Raw genomic sequence first — 20,231 nt, 5'->3', positions numbered from 1 at the left:
GACTGTTTGAGCTGCTGTGTTTGGACTCCCACAGCGTGGCAGATGATGCATCGGCAGGTAGTCCCGCTCGATCCGGAGCTGGGGAGCTCTTAATGTACACCTTGCCTTAAGATTGCAGACTCGCTCCTGCTGTGCTGTGAATTTCCCGTAGCGATTCTGAAGGTGGGCCTGGTGTTTTAGGTGGAGCAGGTACGGCCAGTTGATCCGAGCGGAAGACTGGGAGCCAGAGAAACCTGGTTTTGATCGTTCTGCTTATGGGGTAGCTTTATGGGAGTCCACCTGTGGAACACCACTGTCAGGGAGAGCCCAATCAGGCCACTATGTCATGAGTTTCAACTCCCTACATAGCCTTGGGCAAGTCACTTTACCTCTCTGCCTCAGTTTCCCCATCTGTAAAATGGGGATAATAATACTTACCTACCTCACAGGGGTGTTGTGAGGACTCACAGGCTGTCTGTAAAGCACTTTGACTATGAAAAGCGCTATGTAAGTGCTGAGTGTTGTTATGAAGTATTATTATTAATTAAATCTTGTGATACATAGAATTCCTGGTGCCAAAGGTGAGCATCTGTAGAAGGATACAAGGAGAAAGCTGGTGAAACATTCCTTGATAATGACAAAACAAAACCAGTTTGCCCCTCCATTTTTTTTTCTTTATAAATACGTGTTCATGGTGTTTTCTGTCTGTTCCTTGTCTGTCAGCCAGTTCTCACCAGCAAATACATGCAGCCTTGTCTCTGGATTTGGCCTTTTAATTCACCATGAGTGAAATTCCTGCCCTGTGGCTAAGGCTACCACTAATGCACTGGCCCTGCTGCCCCATGCTGAGGCAGTGGCTTTGTGCAGGGCTGGATTTCACCCACGGCGTCGAGCTCCATCACATCCCACGAGGAAAACCTTGTTGCCACCCTCGGTGCCACCACAGTGCTCTGTGTGGAGGCATTTGGCTAGGGAAGGCCAAGCACAGCTGTCTTTGCATGTGCTTTTATAGCACCCCTGTGTGGTTCAGCTAGGCTTGATGTGAAAACACCTGGTGTTTTTTTCGTTTCATTTTTCCCCAGGGTTTCTTCTGCAGGAGCTTGTCACTGAAATTTAGCAGGCGCCCTGTGCTGTGTGTGCTCGCTGCCTCTTTAAAAGAAAGTGCTGGAGAAGGTGGCTGAAGTAGGTGTTGAAGGCCAAATTGAGTTGAAAAATACGGATTTTTGAGCAGAAAAAAAGAATGAGCAACGGCTTGGGAAGCACAGGTGGAATGCTGGAGTTGGTGGCGTAACTGTGTGCAAAGTTAAGCAGATGTTGAAATGCACGGCTGAGGCGGGACCCAGTTTTATCTTCCTGCTCTGTAGAAAGAGGCTTTCCAGAAATTGCTTAAGATGTAGGGCCTTGAGCCGGGGCCCGGCAGGGTGGTCACTCGCTGCAAATACAACCTGGCTTATGTGCAGCCCTGCCAGGTTTCCCCTCAACAACTTGTAACCTTTGCAAGTCTATAAAATAACCTGTTGTCCTTGAAATTGTACCCAAGGTATTTTTTCCATCTCAAATATGGAGATTTTTTTTTTTTTTTTAGGGAATAATTCCTGCTGTCAGGTAGCTCCCTGCTCTGGCCGCTTTCCGGCAACACGCGGCCCATGCTGGGGCTCGCACGGGATTAACAGACTCGGAGCCCAGACAGGAGGGCAAACTGTGTAATTTATCAATACGTTTCTAATTGTTATCTGTTAAATAAAGGAATAAAAAGAGACACGCTGTAGTTCTTGACTTGAAAGTACTTTTGCATTGGAACCTAACAACCCTTTCTTACTGTTTTCAGCTAAACCTTTTGCAACAAGTTTAAACAGAAATATGTTGTTTTTTGTTTATCAAGGGAAAAACCTTCGCTGTTTCCCAGAGCAGAGCAGCACCCGGTGGTGTCGCAGATAAGGTGGGTTGTTGTCCACGTTCACAGGGCTCATTGCAGCCCCCTGGGCAAGGCTGGCTTGGCCAAACCGCGCAGGCAGGCGACGCTGCTGCTGCACGGACCTGGCCATGGAGCTCCCCTGGTCTCCTGTGCTCGCCTTGGCAGCAAGCCGGGGCTTGGTGTTGGTTCAAAGTGTTTAATTTCCCAGCCAGCTTCCAGGTCGTCCCCGTGCAGCTGGGCGTTCCTCAGGGCAGCTTTGCTGCCGCTGAAATACGAGGGGTTGGCGACCGAGTACCCAGCAGCTGAAGCAGCTGATAAATGTCAGTGCTAGACCTGGAATTTCGGGCATTCTCTGAGGAAGCAGAAGGCGTCTGCAGCATTAAAAGCGTGCTCTTTCCTCTGCTTGTGCCTTACCTCTGTGCTTTAGGTACCGAACGCCATCACGTTCCTTAACGCAGCTCCTCGCGGGGTAATTTTACCTGCCCGGTGTGAGGTGCCCCCGAGGTGGCCTCCCGTTTTGGGGACACCCCCTTGGCATCCGTGGGGACCATGGCGGAGCCGGAGCGGTTCCCCCGCGCGGCCGCCAGGGGGCGCCGCGGTGCGGGCCGGCGGGGCGGTGGGGGGGAGCGAGGCGGCCGCCATGAGGCGCGCGGCGGGCGGGCTGTGGCGAGCGGCGGGCGGCGGCTCCGCCGCGAGGCCGAGGCGCCCCCCGGGGCAGGAGGAGCCGCCGCCGCCGCGGGCGCGGGGCTCCGAGATCCTGTTCGGGGTGGCGCCGTGCGCCATGGCGCTGGCCCAGGCCCGGCGCGCCTTCTTCGGCCTCTACGTGCAGCGCGGCAGCGGCGCCCCGCGCGCGGCCGCCCGCGAGCTCTGCCTGCAGGCGGCGGCCCGCGGCGTCCCCGTGCGCCGCCTGCCCGCGCGCAGCCTGGGCGCGCTGTGCGGCGGGCAGCACCACCAGGGCGTCTGCCTCGAGGCCACCCCGCTGCGGAGCCGCCGCCTCGACGAGGCCGCCGAGGAGGAGGTGGCGGCGGCGGGCGGGCGCGCGCAGGTCTGGCTGGCGCTGGAGCACGTCCAGGACCCCATGAACCTGGGCGCCCTGCTGCGCTCCGCGTACTTCCTCGGCGTGGACAGGGTGGTGAGCAGCCGCAGGAACAGGTACCGCTCCCGCGGCGCTTCCCGCTGGGAATCGGGCCCGCCCGGGCCTCGCGTCCCGCACGGAGCCCGGGGGACGCGGCCTTCCATCCTGCCGAGGCACCAGGCCTTGCGCGCATGGCTGGAGGGGCAGGCGGGTGCGTTTGGCATAAAACGGGTTATTTTTCCTTTTTTTCCCACACTTTTTAATGCTTGGGCTGCCCCGATGTGCACACAACTGCTGCAGCCCGTTCCCTGGGCTAATCCCGGTGTCCTCCCATTCCCCATAGGCACGTGGATCCCTACAGTGAGCAAGACTATTTACAGACTAGTTTAAAGAAGAGTTACACAGTCAAGTAAATACAAACACCAGAATTCCCCTGTTCCCTTTCTATCCTCATGAACTTTTCCCTTTCTTTTTTCCCTTGCAGCTGCCCCTTGACTCCCACAGTGAGCAAAGCCAGCTCCGGAGCTATGGAAGTCTTTGACGTCTACAGCACGGATAATTTCCAGGGCTTTTTGAAGGTAAAACTGTCTATTTGTAAGTGTGCTTTTCAGTGCTGTTTTAGCGCAGTTGTGTGCGTGGGAAATCTCAAAACTGTTTGTGTTGAAGGAGGTGCAGGGAGAGGATTCCCGAATTCCCGGTGTTTCTGTTTCTGCTGTGCACTCCTGCCTGCCACCAGCTGTCTGTGCTGTCGCACCAGCTCTGACACCAGGCTGGACGGGCTCCGTGTTCCAGGCCGCTCTCTGGAGCACGGAGAGAGCAGGATAAGGCTGTGCCTGTCCTCTGTGGGCGCCGCAGGATGGGGCCTGTCTCCCTGCTGTCCGTGGGGAATGGAGCGGAGGCAGCGTCCCGGCGCCTGGCACGCCGTGGCAGCGTCCGGCAGCCTTCGGAGCAGGGGAGGAAAGCCGGGAATCTTCCCACCCTGTGCATGAGAAAGGGCCCGCTGCAGAATGTTGCTGGAGAGGGGAGGATGCGAATGGAAGCACATGCTTTAACTGCAGCAAACCCGGAGAATTGGCCGTGTGTTGGCAGGACGTGTCCCTTGGTGTGTGGCTGCCCTCCTGGAGGTCCCCACAGCCTTCCTGGCACCCTGGTTCCCAGCCTGGCGCTCGCCCTGTGTCCCAACACAGGGCTCTGGGACTGGGCACGTGTTGGAGCATGGCCGTGGGGAGCAGGGGCCTCAGCTGAGCCTTGGGCTCCCGGGAAAAATGGGAAAACCCATGTCCAGCCATGCGCTGGGTCTGTGGCAGCCCGAGCGCTGGGTGATGATGAAATGAAATGCATATAAAATATATTGATATTTAATTGAAACAGCTGGAAGATTCACTTTGTTACCATAAAGCTTGAGTTATTAACATTTGGAGCCATTGCAGCAGTTCATTTAATTGGACCCAGATTCGCTGGCCTAACCCTTGGCATTGCCTGGCTGGTGTAAATTTGATGTAATGTAATGTAAAAAGTGCCAATTTCACAGGAAATGAAGCTGGCAAGAAGCAGCAGCTCTTTTTATTGTCAAAATGGACATCGAAGACAAATAATTAAGGCTCTTATTACTGTGGTGAAGGAGAAATGCCATTTCTTTTGTTAGATGAGGGCAGAGAGTGTCCTGTCACCTGCTTTATGTGTGAGCTGTTTGTTGGTGTCCTGGTTTGGAAATAAGCACCTGTGTTTGCAGATGTAACTGTGGGTTGCTGCGGGCCGAGGCTGCGTGGGAGGGTTCCACTGCGCTGCCCTGCGGATTAGCCTCGTGCTCGTGTAACGTTAGTTTCTTGCATGAGTTCCTGGCAAAAAAACAGGAAAAAAACAGATACTGTTTTACTACTAGCAAAAAAAAAAAAAAAAAAAAAAAAAGAAAAGGGGCATTTCAATTGCTATTTATTTTCTTGCTGACTTGGAATGGATATCAGAAGTAAAATCACCTTATAGGTATTTATTTGTTTTCTTCTTAAAGCAAGGTTTGAGTCCTGATGGTGGGAGGATTTGGGGGCCTCAAGTTCAGGGGATGTTTATTAACAGACATAAAAGCTAGTCAGCTTAACTGAAGATCTAAAAGTGTTTACATACATGTGCTTTTTATAAGCTCGAAAAGTCAGGATTGTTTTTAATATTTGTCCCCCTTTCTGTTTCTTTGCAAGGCTAAAACTGCAGCAGGTTGGGAAGTCGTGGGAACAGTCAGCAGCACTGAGGCCACAGAAGATGTTCCTGTCATTAATTGCTTGGAATTTCAGTGGAGTAAACCCATTATTTTAGTAATAGGTATTTCATCTTGCAGAGCTTTGGGCTTGGTGGAAGCCTGTGGGTGAGTGAATGATCGGAGTGGTGGTTTGTCTCCAAAGCTGGTTGCATGTCTGCTCCGTACTGCTTGGGTGTCTGAAAAGGAAAAGCTCAGAAGCACTAGAGAAAACTGCTGCAAAGAAAGCAGGGAAGCAGAAAAACTGGGCAATCCGGGAGCTTTCCAGATGGAATTGCAGGAGCAGAACAGCTCACGTAGATAACTAGGGAGTTTAGTAGCTGCAAAGCACCTGGGTGGTTGTTGTCAGGGGCAGCACAGGGTCAGTCCAGCCCTGGAGCACTGTTGTGCATCATGTGCTGCGCTGCCTTTTACCACATGCTGCAGCCCTGAACCTGGATTTTTGGGATTGGTGAGTGTGGGATATGAGGGAGATAAACGCTGGCTCTTGCTCTGGGTGAGCCTGCGCCACCTCTTTGCTCTGTTTTGATTCCTCTTAAAAACAGGAGTGCTCAGGTCTGTGAGGAGAGGGGAGACGTTTTGGGCAGGGGTGTGAACGCACAGCTGGGCCTTGTGGCACGGAGACGGCCTCCGGAGCAGCCGCTGGCCGGGATTTGTTACAGAAAGGCTGCAGGAGCCGCTGGCACTGCCACGGCACCAGCAAGGGCAGCTTTAGCCTCCTCCCTGCCAGCCCCGTGTGCTCTTGGTGTGACAAGTGTCTCTCGCTGAGCTCGTGAGAGCCTCAGCTCGCCATTCCTGCGGAGCCTCCTGCTCCGTCTTCACATCAGGGAGATGTGCAGAGCCTTTCGGGCAGAGTTTTAGGTTGTGCAGCCTCCCGGGAGGTGCAGGGAAGGGGAGTGATGGCCTCGGGATAGCTCGAGCAAGCATTGCACTGAGCAGCACTCGTGGCCTCGTGTGGCCACGTCGTAGCCCCAGCTCCGTGTCGCTTGGCACGTGAGCTGGTTCGAGCTTTTACACTTGGAAGTAGTGTCATTTTGTAGTAGTGTCATACAGCCATGGAGGGGCTGTAATCCTGCCCTGTGCTGCCGTTCTCTTGGCTCAGAACACATTCCCTTAATTAAAATGTTTGTTGAACTCCTAGAAATACTGACAAGACAGCGCAGCAAATCTGGCGTCTCTACAAGATGTGTGGAGCTGTGTTATAAAGGGAATAGGGAGGGTGGTAATGCTACTGATGGACCACAAAGAAATGCATCCCAGAAAGATGACAACACCAAGAGAAAGGAAGGGGGCGAAAGTGGCAGTGGTGTCGTTACCTTGAATTATGAGAGATTTCTCCAGGAAAAAGTCCAAATATCCTTTCGTCAGGGGAGATTGGAGGCTGATTGGTAGATGCATGAAGAGAGCTCCCAGACCTTGCAGCAGTAATGATTTCAACTCTCTGCTGAGCACTAACTCTTCACTGGAAGGAAAATTGAACATTATAGTCTTCTGATGCTGGGGTTGTTTGAAGAAACATCCGAGATCTGAATATGTAGTGTGAAAGCAGCCGCAGACAGAGAAGCACAGAGAAATTAAGATGGTTGTAAGCTTCTTAGCATTGCACAGATTGGCTTGTAAGTAAAGCATTTGCAGGCTTGAATTTACCTTCCTGGCGTTCTCACTGGCTTGGCAAGGAGAGTGATTTGCACAGTCCAGCTTAATGTTGTCTGCAGTGTCCCCATTGCCTGAGGTGACAGGCAGGCTGGCCGCCCTTACGGCTGGGAGCTTTGTGTGAAGAGGAACAGATTGGGAGCACTCGGATGTCCTCGCAAGAAGAGTTCCGGGGTAATTTGCTCTTCTTATGCGTTCAGGCTTTAGCTGGGGTTTTAAGGCTGTTCATGGAATCGATAGTTCTATTTAGATGTTCATTTTGCATGTTTTTCCAAACCATCAGAGCTGCTGTTTCTACCTGGATTTCAACATCCTATATTGAAAACTGCAGTTGTTACACGGGTGTTTAATGAAAATGCGTCAGGAAGCCTCCTGAGCTGTTTATTTTGGGCAGATTCTAGCTCTGGACTCAGGCTTTCAGGCACTGCTGTGCAAGTGTCTGGGGAGATTTCTGGGAGGAGATGGAGTTGGAGCCTGCAGGTGCAGTGTCAGTGAGAGACAGAACTGTGAGATTGAAGTCAGAGACAAAATATTTTTGTTCGCTGGTGCAAACGAGGATTTTATGCAGTTCAGCCAACGCTCCCTCCCACGTGTCACTCTGCAGGTCTCTCTGCCCTGGATTTATGGGTCCTAATTATTTTAAGCAGCCAGAGCCATAAAAAGCTTTGTAAAAGCTGGAAGCAAAATTGCTGCCTTTATTAGGAATCGTAAGACCCTTACCAAGGAGAGAAGAGGGCTGCTCCAGGAACTCCTGCAGCACTTCTGTCCCAGTTGGAGAATCACACGAGGGAGCAGTTTTGAGAGACTCAGGAGACAAATATTGCTCTAAGTTGTAAAACTTTCCTATATAAAATCAGGAAAAAGTAGGATAAGACTTTTTTCTTGGAGTCTCCCTGGAGAGCCCCAGTGTAGCAGTGAAGAAGCCGGCAGGTCTATGAGAGGCCTGGCTTGGACTGTGACCTTGGATAACTCAGCCTGGCCTGTTCTGCGCTGCTGGTAGGAAATTCCTGGTAGGAAATAAAGGTTGAGATGGAATTTGGGTGTTTGAAGGTTCATTTACCCCAGCCAGTGGGGGCTGTTGCCCATGTCGCTGTCTCCGCATGGGAAGGTGCTGCAAAATGCATTGCCCAGAGCATTCTTCTGCTCGTGCAAAATGCATCCTGCCAGCTAGATGGGGCCAGCAAAGCCCCTTGTGGGCCTGAGCACCCAGTCTATGAAGTGTAAGTAGTAACAGTCCTTTACATGGTGGCGATGGGGCAGTCTGGACAGATAAATACATCGCTGTGGGGGACTGAGTCCTGCTAGAAAGTGTTGTAAGGAGATATCAGAGAAAAAAATCCGTGGTGACTCAGGCAACCAAAGACCTTGTTTGCCTTGTGGAGGAGCCAGTCTGCAGTGGCCCAGAAGGTGCCTAGGGCACGTGCATGTGCTCTTACACTGCAGGTGAGTCCCTAAATGCCGGTGGGCCGAGCAAGGCCCTGGTGACAGCGTTGGTGCCCACAGCCCTGGTGGGACCGAGCGGGGCTTAGGCTGTGGGGCAGGGCTGAGAGGGGCCCGTTCGGCCCCGGGATGTGCAGGCTGTTTTGTTAAGGGTGGACACATCCTTCAGACGAGCCAGGCGTTCCTGCAGCTCTGGAGCTGTCTCTGTAGCTCTAAATAATGAATGTGGAAGAAATCTTCGGGGAGCCGAGCGTGTTGGGAGGTCTGTGGGCGTCTGCATTTCACATGTCTGCGCATAGGGTTGTTTAAAGCCTCTCCTTTTCCATTTCCCTTTGTGACAGTGTGAGTCAAACAACTACTAATGACCTGGGATAGATTTCAACTCTGTTTCACCAGTGTATCAGCCCAAACATATCAGGGCTGTTGGATGGTTTAACAACTAATCAATTGAAGCCTCTGGTTAAACTGTCTGCATTCACAAGTCGCACCCAGCTGGTGGTACGGTGTGCGGAAAAGGCTGAATCCACCACTGTCGAGAGGGATGTGGGATTTGCTGGACCAGTGCGGGCCTCCAGCCTCTTGTCTGCGTCCCCCTGTGGAGCAGCCATGTCCTGGGACTGGGGCTCCCTGCACAGCGTGTCCTAACGCTTGAGCTTTGCGCTCTACACACCGGGGAATTCCTCAAAAGCACTTTGGATACCTGGAGAACAGATGCAGGGAGGTTGGGTTGGGCTGGGAAGAGAAAGCAGGTGAGGTGCTGGGCTCTTTGGCTGGACTTGACTCTCATTCCCTGGACCTGGTGAGATTATTTGTGAGCTTGTGCAGGAGCAGGACATAGCTGTGACTGGGCATTAGCAGGAACCATGTTGGGGAAGGTGAGAAAGGGATGTGACAGCTGCTGCGAGCTGACCTGAGCAGAGTCCTTGTCGTGCAGGTAATGAAGGTGATGGAATGTCCCTAGAGACGCAGCGCTTGTGCCACCGGATGCTCATCGTGCCACCTGGAAGAGCCCTTTGCCCAGGGATTGAATCACTGAACGTCTCTGTTGCTACCGGTAAAAACGGAAAATATTCCACAGTCCAAATTCCTGTATTTAGAAATCAAACACCCAGGTACTCAGAGTGATTTTCTTGCAGTAAAAAAATCCCCACCTTTCCTACAGGTATTCTCCTGCACTCCATCTGCAGCCAGAGACCGAAGTGCAGTGACTGATGTTGCCGTGCCAGGCGGTGCGAGCCGTCCGGCCCGGAGCTCCTGACCAAGGCAGCTCCTCAGGACAGGGAAGTTCAGCTCCCAGGGCCTCCTCCGATGCTGCAAGCTGTCGGGGAGACCCCCGAGCTGGGCACCGTGCTGGAGAGCTGCTCCACCTGAACTCGGACTGTGCCGGTAGGGAACGGCTCTCGGAGCGGCTTGTGAGGACGGAGCGAGGCTTGGAGAGCAACAGCCAAAGCCAGCCGGCTCCGCAGCAAAATACCCAGCGCCGGCTGCACGCCCAGGATTTGTCACACGAGGGCTGTGTGTGTGGCTCCCTGCAGAGGGGATTTGGGGTTGGAAGTGGGTGTTTGGCGCTGCCTCCGAAAGCAGCCGTGCCCCGTGCCCACCTCCCGCCGCCCCGAGCCGGGGGCTCCGCTTCCTCGCGGAGCCGCTGCTGGACGTGGGACTCTCAGCGGCATCTCCTTGCAGCCAGGCGGTCCCGCTGTTACGTGTCGGTGTCTGGAAACACCCCGTGTTGTGTTTGCTTGTAAAACGGGTGTGCAGCCCTGCCCACGGACGGACACAGCCCAGCACAGCAGAGCAGGCACCGGGAGGAAGAGACTCCGTTGAAATAAAGCTCTGTCAAGCTTTGTTTGAACTCAATCCTCCTTGTGTCATACACAAGTCCAGCACGTGGTTAGTGAAACGAGACGTTGCAGGTGAGAAGGGGAGCGAGGAGCTGGTTCTGCTCCTCCCAGAAGTTTCCTTTCCAGCTGGGCCTGGTTCTGCAGGAGGCTGAGCTGCCCCAGCACCATCGTCCCCCTTAATGGCTTGAGGGGTTCAGCAGAGGGTGAGGGCTGCTTCGCTTGCAAACATCCTGGATGAAAACCAGGCTGGCTAAATTATTGAGAACCAAATGAATGTTATCACTTAGCACCTTAATTATTTTATTTAGCTACTGTGGCCCTTTGCATAGGATTCCTCATTAACACTTAATTTACAGTGCCCTTTAGGGATAATTTCAAACAATTCTGCTTAGCCTCCCCCTTCCTCCCCTTCCAAATGAACAAGTAAATCACTCAGAGTGACTAATTAGGACTTCCCTTTGAGCTAAATGAAGTCTGTAGACCAGTCTGCAGATGCGGAGGTTTTTTGGATGTGTCACTTGCGGGCTGCAGCGTGTCCCTGTGTCCTCCCTGCGTCCCGGTGTTGGACAGGGTGACACCTGGCCCTGCACCAGCTGGCGGCCGGGCTTCCCTTCCTTGGCACGGGTGGCTGGGGAGGCGTCCCGGGAATCTCCCCGTGATGCTGGAGCCATGGAGGATGCTGGTCTCCTCCGGGAGCTGCAGCATGAGGAGCGCTCTCCTGGCTTCCGCATGGCTCCGGCATGGGCAGCTCCTATCTGGTTTTGCTCTTCCAGGGTGCCGAGCGCTGGTGGCTGCGGCCCGTGGAGGAAAGGGGTGCAGGACCCTGCACAGCCGCCCCTCAGCCCCTGCCGTGGGGAAAAACAAGCAGAAAAACCCCCAAAGCCGCCCTCCCTCCTGGCTTTGTGTGCCCAGCAGGGCCCTGGCGCCCCGGGGGCGTCTGTAACCACGGAAATGGAAGAGGCTGGGGAAGGAGGCCTGGGATGAGCATCGAGCCTGGGATGAGCATCCCGCCTGGGCGCACATCCCTCCCGCAGCTGCTCGGGAAGCGGTGCCGGCCCCAGCAGAGGGTGCCCGAGGTTTAGATTTGCTCATTTTCAGGAGGAAGCATTCAGAGGATTTGAGGCTGAGTCCTTCCTTTGGAACGGGAGGGATGAGAATAAGACCATTCCTTTATCCTTGGCTTACAGGTATGTATATATTTTTTCTGACTTCATAAAAACTGCAGCTTCCCCCTGCAAAACCCCCCTTTTGCTCTTCTTGTGTTTGTTTTGTTTCCCCGTTTCAGTCTGCGCAAGCAAGAGGAGGCTCTGGTGGGAGGAAGCGCAATCTGCAAGGCCTCCTGGCAGCAAGGAGGGAGGTGAGGGACCACTCGGACTATCCAAACCCCCCTCAGCGAGGGCAGGGAAAGGTGAGGATCTGGCAGCACCACGGCCATCTCGGCGGGAAGCACCCGTGCAGGGGGAGAGGGAGGGCCGGAGCAGCATCCCTGCCTTTCCCTGAGTCTGGGATTAGCTGCTCCGTGCGCCGGGTCCGACGGTCCCGCGTGCGCCCTTGGGGCACATCCTGCCCCTCCACATCCTCTGCCCTGCTCCGCATCCCTCTGCGGCCACCGCTGGTGGCTCCTGGCACAGCCTGTCCCCACGGCCACCTGCCCCCTTGTCCCCAGCCCCGTCCTGCTCCCGCGGGACCTCTGTGCGCTGGCACCTTTGGAGCCGCGCTCGCTGCCGCGCCGCTTGCCCCCACCTAATAAATGCCATCCATTAATTGGATCATTGCCTGCTCCTCCAGTTAATTTCCTGGATATTTTTAAATGTTGGAGTGTAGTTTTTATAGTCTTTCATTATTTTTAGCCTTAAGCTTGACTATAATCGTCCCTGTAATGTAACTGTAAAAAACTCCCTGCTTTATATCATAAAGGCGGACATTAATTGTCTTTTTTTTTGTGTACATCAGCAAGATCAAAACATGCTTCCTGATTACTTCTGTTTGTACATACGGTTGCTTTGATATTTAGATATGAATAAAGTGTGTGTGTGTAATTTGGAATTCAATTCTGCCCTCCCTGCTGCTTGCCATGGATTCCCTTCAGAGGCGTATTTACCGAATTGATTTTAAAGTTTAGCGATTGCCCTTCCAAAATGATTTCTCAATAATCAAAGTGTCTCTGAGCGCAGTGACAAAATATTTGTCCTTGTTAGTGGGAAGAGGCACCATGTGCCCCTCTCCTTATCCTCAGGTGAGGGCGATCGCCCAGCTCCTCGTCTCCCAGAGGCAACTTCCATGCGAATGGGTTGAAATCGAAGCTCAGCTCCTGTCCTGGGTCAGGCCTGGGCTCAGATTACCAGCACAGCCCCACACTTCCCACTCCATAAAAATCCATAGTTGCTCCTGGGGAGGTTTCTGGAGAGCCGGCCGCACGGGTTTGGGGCAGGGAGCGGTGTTGAGCCGAACCCCGGAGCGGAGCCGCCTCTTGGAAAGTTGCTGTTTTTGCACAGTTTTGGTAACGTCCCCGCGTTGAGCCCAGCGCGCGGCCGCCGGGACGAGCCGCCTCCGTAAATGTAATCAACCTTGAGGTCTTGTAACTTCCACAGGTGCAATTAACATTACCATCTGCTAATCCGTGATTAACGATGTTTACAAATATGCTACAACATGTTAAGATGTGCCTGCGCTCCTCTGTTTTGTTTCCTTTTTTTCCTGCTTTTCCCTGCTCTGCGCCTTGCCGGAGCTTCCCGCCGGAGCTCCCGGCCGCGCGCTCGCCTTCCTTGTTTAAAAGTGCCGTTAAACTCCAAACCAGCTGCAGGAATGACAAGTTCAAATCCAAAGGTCACTGCCGCTAAATGGGATTTAATTGCACGGGGGTTGAGGTACGAACTGGCGAATCTGAATAATAAAACTTTGTTGGAAGCGACATATGGCGCGGTTTAAAGTAAATTTTTATTGATCGTCCCACAACTGATGTGTTAATGAAATGGCAGTTTTGCTTTGGGTTTGATATTGATGTTGAGTTTTAATAATGTCACACAGGAATATGGTGGATTCTAATAGGAGGAGTTTTTAATTAAAAAAAAAAAAAGTATTTTCTATTAACTGCCTTTTTCTTTTTAACATAGAGAGGAATATTTTATCTCAACCGTATGTCCTCCAGATCTAGGTTACATGTAATTGCGCTGTAATTGGTAGAACCATGTAAAAGCCATGGTATTTGCCAGTAAACCCTCTTAAGTTACCATGAAATTGGAGTGTGATATTTATTCTCCATAAAACCTGCTCGGCGGCCGCGGTGGCGGCCGGTCCTCGCGGTGCTGCGCGCGGCACCGCGGGGCTCTGGCGCCGGCCCAGCCTGGCCGTGGCACCGTGGGGTTCTGCAGGGAGGGCAGGAGGTTATTTTGCTACCAGGGAAGATGTTTTAATCCCCTTGGGCTCCGGCTGCGGGGTTGGTAACGTCGCTGGAGGCCTAGTTGCAAAGGAGGGAGGTTTGAGGAGGCTGAGGCCGTTTTCGTGTTTCCCTGGGGATAGTGATGACACCTGGGCTCCTTTTTTTGCAGGTGAAGCTCCTGTGAGCGCGCAGGGGCATGGGGATGCCCCTCAGCTGTGAGATGCTTTATCGGCGCCTCCGGTTCCTGCCGACGTTCCGTAAGAGTCTGAGCTCCCTGGCGAGGGGGCCAGGGCTGGGGGAGCTCGTGGCACCAGACCCGACACATCCCGGTGCCCAACATTTAATCTAACTGCACCTCCTGCTCTGGAGCCGCTCGGCTTGGCGCGGTCCTGCCGGAGCGCTGGGATGTGGCTCCCTGGCCAACGTCGGGGCTGTTCCTCACTCACCCAGGCCCAGGGGAGGCAGCTGCGGTGCCACCTTCCCTCATGGCAGCCACCTCGGGCTTGTCTGCCTGCCACAGGCCTTTAAATATGGGCAAAATAATTGACTTGCTTGTAATCAATAGCTTGACGTGCTTTCAAAATGTAACGGTGCAAAGTTAAACCTGCCAGTTTTCTTTTTGTCTTCTCTTTCTCGCTGGCCTGTTTCAGGAGCTGCCACATCAGCAGAGCTTCTTGGGCGCTTAGTAAGCGATGGCTCAGCTGGTTGGCGAGAGGATCCGCGGGTCAGGTCCCAGGATCCACAGGTCAGGTCCCGGGATCCACGGGTCAGGTCCCAGGATCCACAGGTCAGGTCCCGGGATCCACGGGTCAGGTCCCAGGATCCGCAGGTCAGGTCCCGGGATCCACGGGTCAGGTCCCAGGATCCACAGGTCAGGTCCCAGGATCCACAGGTCAGGTCCCGGGATCCGCGGGTCAGGTCCCGGGATCCGCGGGTTTGGTCCCAGGATCTGCGGGTCTGTTCCCAGGATCCGCAGGTCTGGCCCGGGCGTTCGCGGGCGCTGCTCCCGGTCCCCATCGCGTGGGAAGCGGCAGGTTGGGCACCGCGAGGGGGTGCAGGGCTCTCTCGAGGTGTCTTTGAGGGTGTCTCTGGGAAGGAGGTGGTGCAGGAGGAGCGGAGGGTTCTGGACGTTGCTGCAGGAGCCCCCAGCCCTCCGGCGGGCTTTGTCGTGAGCCCTTTCCCGCAGCAAAATGCAAAAATTTATATTTTTGCACAAATCCTCAGAACAACTGCGATGGCTGTTTACCTGTGGGAGCCGTCGCTGCCCGTTTCTCCTCGCAGGAGCAAATAAAGGATCAAATGAGCGGCCTTCCCTGCGCGGGCGAGCGTTGCCAGGGCTGGAGCGAGGGGGGAGCCTCTGCGCTCCCCCAGGCCCCTTTGGGCTTGGCCTCGGCCTCGTTCGCACCTTCCAGCAGGGCAGAGCTCGTCCCAGCCCCATCCCCAGCTCCTGCTTCAGATTACATCGGTGCCTAATATGCATTTTTATACAAACAAGGGTGTTAAACGGCCTTTCGGTTCCTCTGTAATGTCTTTTTTAATGGAAGGTCCTGAATTAAGAACGTGTATATATGACTCCAAGAATTTTCTAAGTGATATTGAAAACCTATTGTAAGGTAGAATTTCTTTTTGCAAAATTATTTTAATGAGGTTCCAGTTTATTTTCTGGCTATATTTTACTTACTTAATCCTCCAGAGGGGTTTTTCAGAGGCAGCATCTCATTTTCAATGCAACTATTCTTAACATTAGGGAAAACTGCCTTTCTGAAATGCATGAAGGAAAAAAAAAAAAAAGAAGAACCAGGGGAAGATGTACGAGATAAGAATAAACTTGAAAAGCTTTGAGGTGGTTTATGGCTTCTCTTGAAAGAATAACAGTTCATGTATTTTTGTTATGGTGTGGTTTAATGATGCTTGCAGAAAAAAGATAAGGTAGGAATGGAAATATAAAATTAAACCAGCAAAGTGAATGTGATTATTTTAGTTACTAGTATTACCTGGGGAACAGGCTCTGGGAGGCTTTTATCTAGGCTAAATATTTGCTTTTCTGCAAGGAAGGGCGCCGAGCGTCCCGGAGGAGCAGGCTCTGCGGGAGGAGGATCCCGATCCCGCATCCGTCTGCTCCCGCTCCCGGCGCTTTGCTGCGGCTGCGGAGCATGGGCCGCCCGTGGCTCTCCGGGCTGCCGCACTATCCGTGTGCAAGATTCCCTTGCATCCCACGAGCTGGAGGCTTCTCCCTGTGCTCTGGGTCGGAAGGGACATTTTGGGTGTCCCAATTTCTGCCCTTTGCTGGTCCGAGGCCCTTCTCATCCCGGCAGCTCTGCTGCCAGCCCGGGGGACGCGCAGGGTCCCGCTCCGTCCCTGGTGGCGTCAGTGATTCCGGGTCCATCCGAGGGCCCCTTTGGCCACCTGCTCCCTGGCGGGTCACGACAGGAGAGCTTGGAGATGAGTTAGGCCTCACATGTGGCCTTGAGCTTTCCTGGGCAGTTAATTTTTCAATTTCTTTCGTGGGTCTGGAATAGAGAAGAGTTTGTTTATAATTAAAGTACTTGAAGATTTATACTTTAATTCAGATAGCTGAAAAGAAGCAGTTTCTGTGTAGGTTTCTTCACTATCAGAATCTAAAACAGATTATTATGTAAATTTTTCTGATCCTAAATTCATTATAATATTCAATTTCAGGAAATGCTCTTGACCATCTGCTGCTGCTCTAAGAAATGAGTCCTGGAGATTGTTTACCAGCAGAAATATTGTAGGTATTTAGGATCCATCACCGAGGAATGCAAGGGCAAGGGATTTATTTCTGAGTGCTGGTTATAGAAATGGGCAGTGCTGCGAGCCCAGGCTCTTTCCCTGGCACAAACTTTCCACCCTGAAGTTTCACCTGCTTTTCCAGCGTGTTTGGTCCCTGCTGCTCTGCTCACTTGCGCTATAGGGAGCGCACGGGAAGGCTCTCAATGGGAATGGGTGCCCATGGAGCAGGGATGCAGAATGGGACGTGGACTTAGGCGCCTCTCTGGTGTTTTTAGGGGGATAAACATTGTCTCCTCGTGACAACTGAGCATTTAATTAGTGCTGATCCCGTCCCACGGCGGGAGATCCGCTCCGCTCTGCCCCCGGCGCCCACGGGCAGCGCCAGCTCCCGCATCCCGTGTCCTGCACGCGGCACCTGGAGCGTCCCGGTGCGGAGCCGCCTCCTGCCGCCGCTCCGCTGCTGCGGGACACGAGTGCGGCAGGTATAATTTGGGGGGCACGAATGGAAATAATGTCCTCTATCTTTTAATGCAATCGGATGTTTTTCCTTTTCCCTGGGGGAATGAAAGGGAAAAATGCCTCCGGCAAGGCCGTGTGGGTAGGAAGGGGTGGGTAGTGCCTGGTGTACGTGGATGCTGGTGCTTTCACAGAGAGCTTTCAGTGAGACATGTATGGATGTTCCCATTCCATTTCCCTACGGACCCTGCCTGTGTCCTCAGGTTTTCTCTGGAAAACGCTGCTTGTTGCGTTGAGACATCTCTGTGCAGAAAGGGCCCTTGGCAAGGTGGTGAGGGGCAGGAAAGGGGCCGTTCTCCTGGGCACGCGGCTGGGCCTGCTCCGTAGCCGCCTTGCCCAGGGTTTCACATTTGACTGGGTTTGCATGTGGAATGACTGTGTGTCCAGAGAAGGGCCCCGGGCTCATCCTCTGGCCGGGACACAAGCAGCTCTGATAGAGGCAAGGACAAATGAAACCCTAATCCCCCTCCAAAACCATAAAAAGACAACCATGTATTTTTGGAGGTGGCCACATCCCGCGCGCTGTGGTGTCACTGCAGATATGAAGGGCTGCCACAGGGCGCCAATGCCCAGGGATGTGCCAGGAACATCCCCATCCCGAGGGAATCCCATCTCCATCCCAAGGGAATCCTATCCCATCCTGCCGGCCTGGAGCAGCATCATCCCATCCCAGAGCTGCCGGGGCCGCGCGAGCCCCGTCCCCTCGCGAGCTTCCCTGGCCGAACGCGCCAGCCCGTCCCCGCGCTTCCGTCCTCCGCTCCTCCCGCGCGTCACCCCCAGCCGAACAAACCACCAGGAAAAATCAAAGCTAATTACACACCATTGATTTTTTTTTTCCAAATTTGCTTCTAATACACTTTTTGACTGCTCCTTGATTTTTTTTTATTATTATTTTTTTCCCTCCCGCTTTTCCCATCTCCTTCCTTTCCCTCTCATTCAGCCGCAGTCTGCCCTGGTGGGAACCAGACGTCGTTTCCCGTGTTGGACCCGGAGCGCGGGGGATTTCGGGATTGCGCTGAGTGATGCGGGCAGGGAGCAGCAGCACGAGGAGCCTCCTCCGCAGGGCCAGGTAGGACCGTCCTGGCTGCCCTCGTGTCCCTCCGTCCTTTCCAAGACCGGTGGCAATCGCTGCTGGTGTCGCCTGGCCAGATGTTTGCAGCTGGCGGCTGCTCTGGCAGCGCCATGGGGACGTGATGGATTTGGAGCGGTCGGGCACGCGGATCCGGATGATGCTTGTTGGGATCTGTGGGAAACCCAACACGGAGACCTACAGCTCCCAGGGACAGGGCAGATTTACAGCGTAAGGAGAAATATTTAGGCCAGAGGCAGTTCAGTTGTGTTAATTATGAAAATCTAAAGATAATCTATATTTAATGTCAAATTTTTCTCAAATTTACTGAAGAATGGGGCGAATATATGTACGTGGTGACATTTAAATGAAGAACAAGGTGCAATTAAACTCCAAAACGTACAGTAGGCTAATTGGGAGAGGATGACAAATATAGTTATCATCGGCAACTAATTAGGGACCCTCTTTGGCTTCCCTTGCTTGATTAATCTCGATGAGGTGTTAATCAGTTACGTGGGCCTGGCGGCGAGGGGTGCCCGGGACGTCGGCCACGGGTTTCCCGGTGTGTTTGTATGGAATCGTCCCCGCGTGGAGCCCACGGCTTAGCCAGGGCGCTGGCACCTCCGGAGACTCGGATCCGGGATCGGCAGGAACACCGTGAGCGCCCTGGGAACGGCACAACCCGTGACACCGCCGAAATCAGGTAGGGTTTTCAATCTGCTCTTCCCTATTCACCGTGGACACTGCGGCTTGTCAAACAGAACGGGGAGACGCTGCTGGGCGAAGGACTCGGTCAAGGACCGGGCTCTCCCGCCGGGAAGCTCCGGCGGCGCCGCCGGATGCCGGGAAGCGCCGGGACCTGTTTTTCTCCGTGGGGCCTTGTCGGCGCGGCCGCCGGGAGCGGGTCGCCATGGAAACGCCGGCGGGCGCGCGCGCGCGGCTGCCGCGTCCCGCTGACCCTGCCGGGATCGTTACCTGCGGCCACGTGAAATAACCCATGTTAATGAAGAGGCCGCTTCCCGCCGGCCTCCCCAATTAACCGCGCTCCGCGCCGCGATTAACGCGCTCCACGCCGCTTAGCCAAGTCGCGCAGCAGCACCTTGGATAGGGCGGGATTTTCTCCTGCTCCATCTTGCACCGGGTGCAGCCCTGGGCCGGGCACAAGGCTGCGGTTCCCGGCTCCTCGTGCCGGGGCACGTGGATGCCATGGGAGCAGGGAGCGGGAAGCGCGCGGAGGCCTTTCCTCTCCTCCCTTCCTGGCGGAGGATGCGGTTTTGGCTGCAGGATGCACTTTAGGGCCTGGAAATGCTGCTTTTGAGGCACCCCTGCCCTTTGGAGTGTATTTTAGGGACATTTTCTGCTCTTTTTCATTGTTTGGTTGCCTGCTTAGCCTCTGCCTTCACGCGTGCAAGGAGTTGGGAAGGCGCAAGCAGCAAGCCAATGGAGAGGTATATATGTATATTTATTTGTTTAAATTAACAGCGCCTTCTGGCTATGCCTGGAGGAGACCCTCCATTCCTGTTAAACGATGGTAACAATTCCATGAGCAGATAACTTTTTATTTCCCGTTAAGGCCCCAGGGCGAGCTGTGAGCGGCTTTCTGGCTCGGGTGCACGCGGCTCCCGGTGCCCCTGGATCACGCCGAGGGTTTGGGAGCTGTTTTCCCATTCCCGGTCCCTCTTTGCTCACCTGCTGCAGGGAGGGAAAATCGCGCCCCGATTTCTCGCTAATGCTGCAGCCAAAAACGAAGAGAGGAATTCAGGAAGGACGGAAGGCAAATATATATCGAGGCACGTTCCTCTGACTTAGGGCCCAACGGGTGTTTTTATGGCGGTTACTTATTTTCAGTAAATTGGCTGGGCTTAAAGGGGAAGCTGAACTTTTATAAGCAAAATAGCACTAAATCCCCCCATTACCCGTCATCATTAGGGTGCTTGTTTTTATGTGGCAGACAGTAAACATAATGGGCCGGGAATGGCGTTTTTAATTATTGCCATGAATATTCATAGCGGACAGGACTTTTGGAGTGAATAAAGCGAAGGTGTTTGGTGGCGGTGGGAGCGAAGCCGCGATGCCAGCGTGGCCGCGGCTCCGGCTCCGCACGCGGGATGCCGGAACGTGGGTTTCGGGGATGTGGCGGTGACGTCCCCGGCCTCCGTGATGCACAAGGGGACACGCGGGATCGACGGTGCCGAGCGAGGGGACCCGAGGGGACGCGCGACCTGCGAGCTCCGAGACGTCCAGCCATCCAGGAGGGTTTCCATGACTTGACTTTACGGCTGGTTCAGCCGCGAGCGTTGGTTGTATTTATAACTTAATAGCTTTTCTCAGTTTTATTATACTTTTTTATGGTACTTGTGGCTTT

The 20,231-nt window shown here is 53.9% G+C and overlaps 1 protein-coding gene across 1 annotated transcript; it reads left to right on the top strand.

Annotated features, from left to right (window-relative positions):
* The first annotated feature begins 2,534 nt into the window (after positions 1 to 2,534).
* Positions 2,535 to 9,595, top strand: MRM1 (mitochondrial rRNA methyltransferase 1). The gene is made up of 5 exons (XM_088535586.1): positions 2,535 to 3,046; positions 3,454 to 3,547; positions 5,162 to 5,282; positions 9,245 to 9,364; positions 9,473 to 9,595. Exons 1-5 carry the CDS (start codon positions 2,535 to 2,537, stop codon positions 9,520 to 9,522), a joined length of 897 nt encoding a protein of 298 aa, XP_088391712.1. The 3' UTR covers positions 9,523 to 9,595.
* The last annotated feature ends 10,636 nt before the right edge of the window (positions 9,596 to 20,231 follow it).

This window comes from Tinamus guttatus, unplaced genomic scaffold, assembly GCF_059628265.1.
Source record: "Tinamus guttatus ecotype Peru unplaced genomic scaffold, ASM5962826v1 Tinamus_guttatus_pri_ptg000043l, whole genome shotgun sequence".
Classification (NCBI taxonomy): Eukaryota; Metazoa; Chordata; class Aves; order Tinamiformes; family Tinamidae; genus Tinamus; species Tinamus guttatus.
Note: the sequence above shows the minus strand (reverse complement) of the source record. Positions and strands in the feature narration are given on the sequence as shown.

Bases quoted from the DNA above. Each gene is read 5' to 3' on its own strand.
- MRM1 (XM_088535586.1), top strand. From the start codon at position 2,535: ATGAGGCGCGCGGCGGGCGGGCTGTGGCGAGCGGCGGGCGGCGGCTCC. The intron at 3,548-5,161 runs GTAAAACTGTCT...TTTCTTTGCAAG, and splicing joins ATTTCCAGGGCTTTTTGAAG to GCTAAAACTGCAGCAGGTTG. The intron at 5,283-9,244 runs GTATTTCATCTT...CTTGTCGTGCAG, and splicing joins ACCCATTATTTTAGTAATAG to GTAATGAAGGTGATGGAATG.